The sequence below is a fragment of the Epinephelus lanceolatus genome, chromosome 23 (genome assembly GCF_041903045.1).
Source record: "Epinephelus lanceolatus isolate andai-2023 chromosome 23, ASM4190304v1, whole genome shotgun sequence".
In the NCBI taxonomy this organism is placed as follows: Eukaryota; Metazoa; Chordata; class Actinopteri; order Perciformes; family Serranidae; genus Epinephelus; species Epinephelus lanceolatus.
Genome location: NC_135756.1, coordinates 21199411 through 21212346, shown reverse-complemented (window position 1 = coordinate 21212346; position 12936 = coordinate 21199411). Strand labels below are relative to the sequence as shown.

General features: G+C 42.4%; 1 protein-coding gene across 1 annotated transcript; it reads left to right on the top strand.

Moving 5' to 3' along the window:
- Nucleotides 1-3243: 3243 nt before the first annotated feature.
- Nucleotides 3244-12674, top strand: ints13 (integrator complex subunit 13). Its single transcript, XM_078165248.1, has 17 exons — nt 3244-3708; nt 4610-4860; nt 5065-5139; nt 5378-5580; nt 5788-5868; nt 6057-6147; nt 6441-6569; nt 7940-8024; nt 8467-8559; nt 10023-10112; nt 10253-10431; nt 10517-10681; nt 10879-11033; nt 11117-11347; nt 11437-11567; nt 12210-12345; nt 12437-12674. Exons 2-17 carry the CDS (start codon nt 4636-4638, stop codon nt 12471-12473), a joined length of 2106 nt encoding a protein of 701 aa, XP_078021374.1. The 5' UTR covers nt 3244-3708; nt 4610-4635; the 3' UTR covers nt 12474-12674.
- The last annotated feature ends 262 nt before the right edge of the window (nt 12675-12936 follow it).

Here is a 12936-nt window from a genome sequence, read left to right as displayed (position 1 = left end):
CCAGAAAGAACAAACATGATTCATCCATTAATGGCGTGATAGTAGCAAATTTGGTTGCAGCTATTGCAAATTTATGCTTGTTTTCTCACAATTTGGTATAGCAGAGTATTCAGGTTTGGGCTATAGGATATACACAAAGCTCTGGTGAATCCCACAAAAAGGCAGAACAGTCACAGAACTAACTAAGTGTAACTAAGCGAAGCCATTAAAAGACAACAACTTGATTATGTATATATATATATTCATTAACCAGACTTAACAGCCCATAAACTTTTTTGTATCAACAAATAAAATATTCACAGACACTGTGATAATAACATATGACTGAATTTCAACTGTTTGTGGAGAAAGTATTTTGAGTATTTAAAATACAAAATTACTCCACTCAAAAGTATTTTGTTACAAATTACATTTGCTTTTTATGGTCCTTATCAAATACAAATTACAAAATACTCAAATGTAATTGAAATACGTATTTTAAATACAAGTAATAGAAATACTGCCCATCCCAGCATCAACGGAAGGAATCATGGCCTTTACTGACCTCAGTGTTGCCTCCTCACGTCAATTTAGGAAAAGTTCAACCGTTAAGACATGCAGCAGCGGGCTGTAACGTTAAAGAGGTTTTTTAAGTAGGGTTGTTGAGGATACTTCTCCGTAGATTGTCATGTCCAAGAAGTTAAGTTAGTTATTTTTAGTTCTGTCTTGTGTCTATGTTGTCTCGTGGCTTCCTGTTTTATTTTGACATCCAACTCTCCTCTCGTTTCAGGTACCTTGCCCCTTCCTCTCGTGTGTTCCCACCGGTCTGATTGTCTGCCCTGCCCTGATTGTTTCCACCTGTTTCCCATTACCTTGTGTGTGTGGGTACATATAGTCTGTGTTTCCCTTTGTCCTGTGCCAGTTCGTCTTGTCTTGTCAAGTCTGAGGTCCTCCATGTCCATTTATGATTTATCAGGTTATGTATTCTTTTGATACTTTGCTCAGCTTTTGCCATTGTCTAGTTTTATGTTAATTTGATACTTTATCTAGCCTTTTTCTCGATCCTTGTTGTTTTCCTCGCAAGAGTGATTTTTTGTTATTCTGATTTGGTTTTAGATTTTCCTCTGTATGAGCGATTTTCCTTTGTTACTTTGAAATTAAAGATTGTTTATTTGCACTTTAATCCGTTTCTGAGTTGTGCATTTGGGTTCAGATTCAGGTTCAGTTGTGACATAGATGGTGTATTATAGTTGGCACACCCAAGTTTGGAGAAGCAGGCTGGAGTCTGACATGGAAGCTAATGTACTGCTGTGGAGGGGTCCGCAACAAAATGTATTATAGACACCTAAAAAAAAAAAAGTGAGAAAAACAGTGATTTTACATTGCTGAACACAGGAGCTGCTGGTGTGCTACGGCCTCAAACTCTTAGTCACTTTGTGTTATTGTATGACTTTAGCGTTTAAAAGGGTTAGTTCAGATTCACCAAAGTCACACAATAACACAAACCAACTAACTTATTGAGGCAGCAGTAGACCAGCAGCTCTAGTATTCAAGCTAAAATTGCTGTTTTTCTCAATGGAGTCTGGTGGATTTCACAAGCACATACTGTAGTTGGGAAACTGAAGCCGTTAACAGCTTTCCTGTTGGAACAGGCTGTCTCATGGAAAGGTAAAGTGTGTTTAGGTGGCTAAAACTCATTTAGTTGGTGACCACTCTGCAGCAGTACATTACTTAGCTTCCACATCAGACTCCAGCCTGCTTCTCCAAAATGGGGGGTGTGCTGACTGACATCTACTGTACATAATATGCTGACTTTGGATAAGCATTGCTGTGGAGGGGTCAGCAACAAAATATATTGTAGCCTCCTGGGAAAGGTCCCACCTAAAAAAAAAAAAAAATCAATGTCAGTTTAATTGTATGCCATTTTGAGAGTACTGTTGCTGCTTTACCTTAATGTCAGACAGTGATTTCCAATGGGAAAATGAAGCAGTTTTATTGTTCTCTTTAGAGCCTATTGAAAAAAACAGTGATTTTACATCTCTGTGTGACTGTGTGACTTTGGTTTTTAAAAGGGTTAGTTCAGACTCACCAAAGTCACAGAGTCACACTAACTAACTGAAGCAGCAGTAGACCAGCAGCTCCTGTTTTTGGTGTGCTAAAATTGCTGTTTTTGTCAATGGAATCTGGTGGATTTGACCAGAGCATAGATGGCAAACTGAAGCCATTAACAGCTTTCCTGTTGGAACAGGCTGTCTGATGGGAAGGTAAAGCAGTGAAAATACTCTCAATATAGCATATAGTTAAACTGATACTGATTGTTTTTCTGGTGGGACATGTTTTAGTTGCTGACCCCTCCACAGCAGTACATTACAGCTTTCATGTCAGACTCCAGCCTGCTTCTCCAAACCGGGGACGTGCTGACTGACATCTACTGAATCTGAATGGATGAATGTGACTCGTAGTGTATGAAGCACTTTGAGTGGTCTGAAATCTAGAAAAGGTGCTGTACCAGTGCACATCCATTTACCATTTACTGTAATACACTTACTTTGGATAAGTATCTACTGCTGTGACAAAACATATTTTCGCCTCCTAAAAAAATCAATGTCAGTTTAAGTGTATGCTATATTGAGATTATTTTCATTGCTTTACCTTTACCATCAGACGTCTCGTTTCCCATTTATGTTCTGGTCAAATCCACCAGACTCCATTGACAAAAACAATTTTAGCTTGCTGAACACAGAGCTGCTGGTCTACTATTGCTTCAATTAGTTAGTTAGTTCGTGTTATTGTAATGCCAAAGTTACACAATAACACAAACCAGCTTACTGTCTGAGGGTGTAGCAGACCACCAGCTCCTGTGTTCAGCAATGTTAAATCACTGTTTTTCTCAATGGAGTCTGGCTCTAAAGAGAACAATATAACAGCATAATTTTCCTATTGGAAATCACTGTCTGATATTGAGGTGAAGCAGTGACAATTCTCTTCTTCACCTGGCCAACTGAAATCTCCTGTATGTAATACACTGTCTATGGATAAGTACCTCAAACAAATTCCACTTTAAAAAAAACTTCATCTATTTTCTGCCCGTAATAATAATAACATATTTGGCTTAAATTCAATATCTCATAAATTTTCAGCCTGTTGCTGTATAACAGGTAAAATCTAAAGTTTAGATTTTTGAGTGCTAGAGTCACAAATCCGGTAAGGAACCATTTAACCGTGCGGCCCAGCAAGTAGGGGAAGGAATACGGTGACGGAACATCACAGGACACATTTCCGCCAATAACAAACCTGCTAGCTTGCTACGGCTTAAAGTCTATTTTCTGTGTTAGACATTCCAAGTGTATGAAATAATTAGGTAATGATCACCTGGGGGTGGATTAAATAGAAAACATCCAGTCTAGTATTACACAAATGCCATAATGGGCAAATGAGTATGCAGCTGATAATAAACGTGAATCAGCAAACAAATGATTCCGGCTAGCGTTAGCCAAATGCTAACGCGGTGGTCAGCGACATGCTCCTCTAGCAAGTAGTCACGTTAGCTTGCTAACGATTTGGAGTTACTGGTAAATGGCATCCTGAGACGGATTAGGTGTCTGGTTTGGTAGTTAGATAATCCGTTTATTAACCAAAACTTGACCTAAAGAGAGAACCACTGTTTGTTAGCCGGTTCAGATCATTTCCTGACCGGGGAAGCCTTCCGCTGACAAGATTTTTCTCCAGGTGAGCTGACATTCACACACCATCAGGCAGTACTAAAATATGTTGAACACTGCAGTTTATTTATATCAACCACCTGCAACAATTTTAAACCATTCCTTAACCGTACATGTTAATGATGAGAACAGGCAGGGGCGTTTCTAGGGTTGAGGACATTCAGGGCTCAGCCTGGACCTGTGTAAGGGGTCCAGGGGGCTCCTTTCTTAATGCATTTTGGCACCTTATTGACACTGAGACTACACATCTTAATCAAGCCCATTTCCCACTGAGCTCTGGCTCCAACTGGCAGCAATGGAAATACAGCATCCGGGTGCCAATTTGAGCTCCTTTACCGGTGAGATGCAATAATGCGCAACCACATAATACTGTCCGTCTCCGCCCAAGCAGCAACATTGACTGAACAAGTGACAGATATAAAAAAAGAAGTAACCACTGTAACATCTTCACTGGCCTCCATGCTGCTTTCTATTGTTTACTAATCTGTTTTCCGGCCTGTCCTTGACGTTGAAGGTGACATTCCTTACTGCAAAGCCCTGTTCACAGCTCTAGTGTCCTGGCAATGGGAAAAGAGTCTATCGCCTATTTTTAGTTGGTTATAGTGTGCTTAAAAAACCAGCGTACACACGCTAATTTTGGTGGAAAAAGGGGTATCACTGAACAATTGAAATGTGTACCTCAAAAAGTGTCATTTACTTTCCAGACTGATAGTGAATTATGATGTCAAAAATGTAGTAAATGTTAGTAATTATATTACTTTAGAGTAAACTGCAATCACTGAACATTTATTGACTAGAGGGGGGAAAACAGTTAAATGTAAAATGTGACTGCTGTCATGCAGATTTCATGCTTACAACATCTATTTAAATCTCACGCTTGTGTATTTTTTATTTCATTATCCCTACAGATCAGTTGACACTGCAGATTTGCAAAATGAAGATGTTCTCAGTGTCTCACAAGACGGTCTTCGTGGTGGACCACTGTCCCTACATGGCAGAGTCGAGTCGTCAGCAGGTGGAGTGTGATGTGCTGACAAAGAGTCGAGCTCAAGGGGTTATTCCTCTGGCCCCCGTGTCCAAGTCCCTGTGGACCTGTGCTGTGGAGTGCTCCATGGAGTACTGCCGGATCCTCTACGATGTCTATCCCCTGCACAAACTGGTTAGCTTCTTGGTTTTTGTTTTCAGCCTGGGCTGGAATGATTTAGGTCAGACTGGTTTCACCTGAGTGATGTAACTAATCAAGTGTGAAATTGTCGACACAGACACTTGAGGTCAGTTAGCAGAAACCTAATGTATCATGTGCTGAGGAGGTTTTAATCAAAGTGGTTATATTAACATTTTCTGCCACCTCTTTATTTTACAGATTAATTACATCGTGAGTGATTCAGAGTTCCACATCTTGAATAGCTGGAGGCAGGAAGACCAGAGCACTCACGAGGTAATCCACTCCACACAAAAATTCACTCTCACCGTAACAATTGTACCTTTAACCCCAGTACAGTGCGGCATGTCCTTCAGTGACTCTCACTGCATTTTACTGTCTTTTCTGCTTTAATTTGCCACATTTTGGAGAAGTGCAGCATTTCTAAAAAACATCAGTAACCACATGCTTGCACAAGTTTTCTTCAGAATTGGATTTGAACTGTGACGATGCCATTTCTCCTCCTCTCTGGCAGCTCATGTCAGCTCTGGCGGCTGTTGGGCCACCCAACCCACGCGAGGACCCCGAGTGTTGCAGCATCCTGCACGGGCTTGTTGCCGCGGTGGAGTCGTTATGCAAGATCACAGAGTTGCAGCACGAGAGGCGCACCACTCTGATGGACACGGCTGAGAGAGTCGCTAACAGGGGTCGAATTATCTGCCTAACAAATGCGAAAAGGTAAACATTCATTATCATGGCAGAAAAACAGCCGCCGTCGGCTCAGCAACTCTGTATTATCACTTTATTGTACTTGTATGTTTTCATGTATGCTCTTATTTTATGGTCATCATTTACCCTATTAATTTTATAAAACAAGCTTTTGGTGTGTGTTATATCATTTTAGACTCTGCTAACACACTCCTCTTTTTGTGTTTGATCACACAGTGACACTCATGTGCGCATGTTGGAAGACTGCATCCAAGAAACTATTTTAGAACAAAACAAGCTGGCGGCAGGCTCAGACAGGTCAGTTCCAGATGAATGATATTTATTGTTTGATTGATGGATTAAATATGGCTGAAATACAGTATAAATAATTCCCTCATACATATGTGACACCACAGTGTCACAGCAGCAATTCCTCACTTGTGGGAAGTTGATGAATGACTGGTAGATTTGTTCTGTTATTTCCACCTCATTGTTGCGTGTTTCAGGCTGATGGCCATCCAGCAGTGTGACCTGGTTCTAGTTCACATCCACCCGCAGGGCGAGGACACGCTGGTGTCTGACCGAGCGAAAAAAGAGGTAGGTGCTTATAAGGAAGACTGATACGTGGGGTTGATTTTTGGAGCCAGAAGTGACCATATTTGGAGGAGAGGGTGGAGATGGTTTAGAGGAAGAGTAGAGGGTGCAGGATGCAGGACGTGATGCTAATTACACTGCAGTGGCACTTCCTAGTTGGCTTCATTTTTCAGCCCCGGTTGTTGCCACATGGTGAAAACATGACACCTAATGCTGGGTTTAACACCACACCACATCTAATAGCAGCGCATCACAGCTGTTAGTTCTCACTGCATCCTTCTCTTCTCTCGCCTCAGATCTCCCCTCTGCTCACCAGCGAGGTTCACAGCGTTCGTGCGGGGCGGCACCTGGCCACCAAACTCAACATTCTGGTTCAGCAGCACTTTGACTTGGCCTCCACCACCATAACAAACATCCCCATGAAGGTAAGAGGCTCCTTACCCTCCATCTGCCCTTGCACATGCCTTGCCAAACTTAAAAACTCACATAAATATATCTATTTTTCTTTTGTTAGTACAAAAATGTTGTCATGTCCAGAATGCAGTGAACCATCCCCTCTTTTTACTTGTTTCTTTTTTTATTTTCCTTGCTCTCTCACAGCCTTCACGTTATTTTTTTGCTTGCTTAATCTTTACGTATGAGCCCTTCCTCACTGTTTAATTACCCATGAGACTTTACATCTTTTTGTTTATCTCATCTGCATGTTGATTTGACTGTGAATCTGCTGCTGGTTTCATGCTGTATTTTCTGTTTTGCTAGCCCACATTAAATGTTTGCGACCAGGTTAGTACTCTTATCACACACACATCAAAGTGAGGAAGGGTGAGAGCTTACACCACATAGTGTCCAGTGTATGTTTGGAGCTCTGATGCTGCAACAGACCTACAGTGTCATTAATTTGTTTTGATGTGACAGTTGGTCTAAAGATTTGCTGGTGAGGCTCCAGTGATGGACAGGCAACTCTGGTCTCATGTGGACACCTAGGGGATGCAGAGTTTGGGCTCTTCACACCTGAAATTAACTTTGTTTTGAATTAAATAATGGTATAACTTCACTGACTCACCATTTGATTTAAAAGAATTCAAATTGTTGTGGCAAATGAACATTTTTTTGTCTGTTGTGACAGTTTTTAGCTGTTTTTATGTCCAAATATTTTTGACCAGCGTTGCCTCTTCTGAGTTATTTAACACTTGTCAGTGTCTGTCAGGTGTTTACACCTTAAAAGTTGTCCAAACTTTCCCCTGGTCTCTGTTTCCCCATCAGTTCCCACTCATTTTCCCCTTTAGTGTCTTGGTGTGGTCCATTGTGCTGTCTGGAGAACTAGTCCTTTAAACCTGACCTTTAAATGTTTAAACATGGTTCCACCCTTAGTTGTACTAAAACTGATTTTTCTAATCGTAGAAAGTCGTCAAATTCAAAGTTTGTTTTTAGATCAGCAGCTGCCAGGCCCCATTTTTGAGCTTGTGCCCAAACTATCTGTAATGGGTTTGTAAGATCAGGAGTCCATGATATATGTGTCACCTCGGTATTAGAATTTAAGGACATTTGCGTTAAACACAAGTCTCTGATGGGACTAGAAGAAAAACATTCATAAGTCACCCAGAGAGCTTTTTTCTTTTACTTTGTTCATTATCATTTCCCCAGTGGAACATGAAATCAGCAGTGTTAATGTGTGTTTGTGCTTTTGTGTGTGTGTGTGTGTGTGTGTGTGTGTGTGTGTATGTTATTAGTTAGCACATTTAAAGAGCTGACCTCATGCTGACCTGTGTGTGTTGTTGTCTCTGCGGATGGACAGGAAGAGCAGCACGCCAACACATCGGCCAACTATGATGTGGAGCTCCTGCATCACAGAGACGCTCACCTGGAGTTCTTTAAAAGTGGTGAGTAAAAAAAGAAAGAAATCCACATTTGAGTTGCATACAAGGCAACAATCCTCAAACTAAATTTACCTGTGCTCAAAGTAGTTTTTATTGTTTACATTATGAGCAAAATGTTGGGAAATCAGATCCTTTATGACATCCTTGATGCTTATATGTATGCTTAAAAGAACACTTCACCCACAACATGACCATTTGTAAATCGGTCATGCCGTGTTACCCTGAGTTTGTAAAGACTGCTCCACTGAAAAACTGCGAATTATTGATTGACTGGGGACCACGTTTAACAACATCATGTATTTAAGGTAACACAGCACGACTAATTAATACACAAATGGTCATTGGGGGGGGGGGGGGGGGGACGAGGTATTCCTTTAATGTTTTTGTAAAGCCTTAATTCATTATCAGAAATTAACAGTACATATCTCACCTTTGTGTCGTGCAGGAGACTTGCACATGGCCGGCACCAGCACTCGAGAAAATGGACTCAAAGAGACGATCACACTGAAATGGTGCACTCCACGCACCAACAGCGTCGGTGAGCACAATTTGCTGAATTTCTTATTTTACAATTTTTATTTATTTTGAAAAGTTTTAAGCTTGACAGTTGAGATGAAATGAAAAACGCTTTTTAACCCCTTGAGATTACGTCCCTCGTCATGTTGTGCACCTATTTAACAATTTCTGCACCCCCACCCAAAACAGAACATGCACGTATGTAAGCAAATACCAGTAAACTGCCTCAGTAACTACATGGAGCATACAGTGGGCTCCGTTTCACCCTGATGGTTACTGCTATCCTGTCAGCGTACACCATCAGGTCTCTCCATATCTGTTAAGACACGCCTACTTTTTAGTGATCAAATCAGATTTCTTTCGGCGTTACATTCCACCTGTCTGTCCCGTTTCACTCGGAAATATGTCGCAATACTGAAGCTAGGTACTCCAGAAATATTGTTTTATCTGGACTTTAAACAGAATTCAGAAGAAAATATTTCCCTCTTTGCCCCTCTGGGTGTTATATTTTTGAAACTGTTACCAAAGTCATTATCAATTCTGCTTTACACTGCGATTCCCTTATTGATTCCTGATCACTTTTCTCTGTGGTAAAGAAAAAGGCCTTCACAGGTTTTCAGCGTCAATTCAACTGTTTTATTATCTCTGCACACAGTGTAGAGACAGAGTAGAAGAAAGGCAAGTAACTCGTGTACAAAAGCTTCACTGTTCAACTGTTAAGTCTGCCTGTTACTACAACACAGAATATTTACCCTGGATAACAGACATCCTGCTCGGTTAGGAAGCAGTGGCACTCGTGTGCAGTGTCACATACATAGCATTCCAGGAATTCAAGCCCTTGTTGCTTAGAAACATGTTGCAGCATATTGTTGGTGTTTCCCTCTTTACTTGATTTCATTTTAGAGACATTTCAGGCAGAGATGTTGTCGTCTTTCTTCGTAAAACAAAGCCACACTTTGACCTGTTACTCCTGCTCTGCGGTGGCTCCTTGTTGTTGGAGATTTCCAGCAGTGTAGAAGCATGACTTTGATGTCATCGTTTTGCAATGTGCAGACATGCTGGCATTGATGAAAGGAACTGATAAGCTTGGAGGCTTATGATTCTTGTGGTTTGGTCTATTTCGAACTGGTTCTCATGCGGAAATGGTTCTAAATTTAGGAAAAGACATTCAGCATTAGCCCTTCAGACATTTGTAGACAACCATTCACACTCACATTCACACCTACGGACAATTTAGAGTCACCAGTTAACCTGCATGTCTTTGGACTGTGGGAGGAAGCTGGAGTACCTGGAGAAAACCCACGCTGACACAGGGAGAACATGCAGACTCCCCCCAGGAACCCTGTTGCTGTGAGGCGACGATGCTAACCACTGCACTGCCATGCTGCCATGGCACTAGCATTATTCATGGCAGCACTGCCACACCCATGATTTGAGATGTCTGATTTAGCTGCATCTATTTGTGTGTTTATATTTCCCCACCAGAGCTGCATTACTGTACAGGAGCCTATCGCATCTCCCCCACAGACGTAAACAGTCGTCCCTCGTCATGTTTAACAAACTTTCTCCTCAACGGTAAGCTGGATAAACCCTCTTCTCAGTTATATAGTCTCTTAACTGACTGTAGCCTGTGCATTTACTTGTGACCACCAATGTTTCCTTCGCCTGAGTTGACCTGCAGACTAACTGTTCTGACTTCTCTTAATTGACCACAGGTCGATCGGTGCTGCTGGAGCAGCCGAGGAAGTCGGGGTCCAAGGTCATCAGCCACATGCTCAGCAGCCACGGAGGCGAGATCTTCCTGCACGTGCTCAACAGCAACCGCTCCATCCTGGAGGACCCACCCTCCATCAGCGAGGGCTGTGGAGGCCGAGTGACAGACTACCGCATCACTGTACGTTCAGCCCACACCAGCTGTGTGAGAGTACAGTAATAATAATCTGCAAATAGTAACTGTTATTTTTTCCCTCTGTTTTTAGGATTTTGGTGAATTCATGAGGGAGAACCGGCTCACTCCTGTTCCAGAGTCTTCCCATGATCCCTCGGGGAAGCTACCAGCTGAGAGGGCCAAAGCTCAGCTGGAACGCCACACGCGATACTGGCCGATGATCATCTCCCAGACCACCATTTTCAACATGCAGGCAGTGAGCAGAGATACTGTAGTTCTAGATTTCACTCTTCAAAGTGAAGCTTATGCCACGCCCCAAAATATTTGACTCATTGTTTCCTGATAAAATCTACACATAAAAGATAATCTCCCCATTGGGTATGCTGTATTTTTGTTGGCCCACGTCATCATCCTTCATTGCTGTGTGTGTAACTTCCTGTTTTCCTTCACCAGGTGGTTCCTTTAGCTAACCTGATAGTGAAAGAGACTTTATCTGAGGAGGACGTCTTGACCTGCCAGAAGACAGTCTACAACCTGGTAGACATGGAGAGGAAAAACGACCCGCTCCCTATTTCCACCGTGGGATCCCGAGGCAAAGGCCCCAAGAGGTATTCATCCCAAAAATAAACAACACAGTTCATGTAAGCAAACAGTATAGGCACTAATGTTTCTGCACTGCTGACATTCGCAGAGATGAGCAGTATCGTATCATGTGGAACGAGCTGGAGACATTAGTGAAGACTCACGCCGGAGCCACAGACAGACACCAGCGGGTACTGGACTGCATCGTTGCCTGCCGCAGCAAACCCCCCGAGGAGGAGGAGAGGAAGAAGAGAGGGAGGAAGAGGGAGGAGAGGGAAGACAGGGTGGAGAAAAATGGCAGCAAGGACGCAGAGGACAAAAGCTGGCAGGAGTCGGAGAGGTCAGAATCTTTACCATGGCTTTTGGATGGGATGTGTCGCTCAAGTTTCTATTTTCTCACGCTGCACTGTTTTTGTTTTCAACCTGAAGACTAAAGGGTCTGCTGGATAAAGAAGAGCCGGAGTCGGAGGTGATCAAAGATTCCCCGGACTCTCCGGAGCCGCTCAACAAGAAGCCGCGGCTCCTCACGGAGGAGGTTCAGCCTCAGGAGAGAGCGAAAGGTCCCAACCTTTATCATACTTTTTCTGCTTAGAATTAAAACCACCTCAAGAAATCACAGACAAACTGACCAGATAAGTGGCAGACAAGCACATAATTATCTGTAGATGAGCCTGCACCAATGAGAGCTCCAGTCAAAGTAGGAAGTCGGAATTTCCCAGCTGAAATTTCCAACCTCCAAATGTTCAAGTGCACAGTGCCAAACGTACGCTTAAAACATGGCTGTCTGTGACAAACTGATGTTTCTTTGGCAAGAGGGAGCGCAGTTGACCTCTCAGCAGCGCAGCCTCCTGGCATATATAAACAGAACAGAGGCATTTCTTATGTCCTAAAGAGACTGTTTACTGGAACACAGCTCCCAAATATCATTGGACACACATTTTTACATCAATTTACAGGCAGAACAGGATTTACTACATGATAGTGTTTGATAATATAGATGCATATATACTTTACGTTGCCTTTTACAATGTGCACTTATTGATTTGATTTATCAATTCGATTTAGTGTATCACTTCCTGTCCTGCATCTGAATTTCAGTGCTGAGTTGTCTTGAACGCAGCATTATTCCTGCCAATGCCAGCTGATGACATCATCTGAGTATGTGTTTTTTTATCTGTGGTTTTGTCTCGCTGTTGCCGCAGGTCCTGTCTCGCTCCTCACCATGTGGAGCAATCGCATCACTGCAGCCAATTCCAGGAAGCACCAAGAGTTTGTTGGAAGAGCGAGCTCCGTCAACGACAAGTTTGAGTTGTACCAGCACCTCAAAGACGAGAATGGGTGTGTGTGAAAAATCAGTCATGTGTCACTTCATGGGCGTAACATTCCCCTTCATATTAAATGTGTCCAAATTGTTTTCCTATACTGACAGGATGGACGTTCACGAAAACGGAAAGGCCTCCAGATGATGTTTTTTCCACGGATCCACTGCTTCACCCCTGCCAAGGATGAGATTTTGGACCACTGTGTTTTTTCAGACTTGGATATTACCTTACACCCCCGAACAAGGACATCAGATAAAATAGACAGTGAACTCTTAACGAGGAATTTATAAATTTTTTTACTCATGGTTTTGTAGATATGCTGTGTAACAAAATAAAAGCCGTCAATAGAGAACGTTGGTGTTGAATGTGGAAGTGATGCATTTTGTTGTCTTGTGTCATTCAAGGGATACTACGATTTTAAACCAGCTTTGTATCAGAACGCTGTGGTAAACTTCCCTCCATCTCGCCAGAGCCCAGATCTCCCTGCTCATCTCCCAGCTCATATCAAATGCGGTGGATTTTCGCTGGCTCTAGAGCTGCTGCTTTAACTACAGATTGTACTTTGGCATTAAGACACAAAGAGTATGAAGCAAATCAAGAGAGAGAT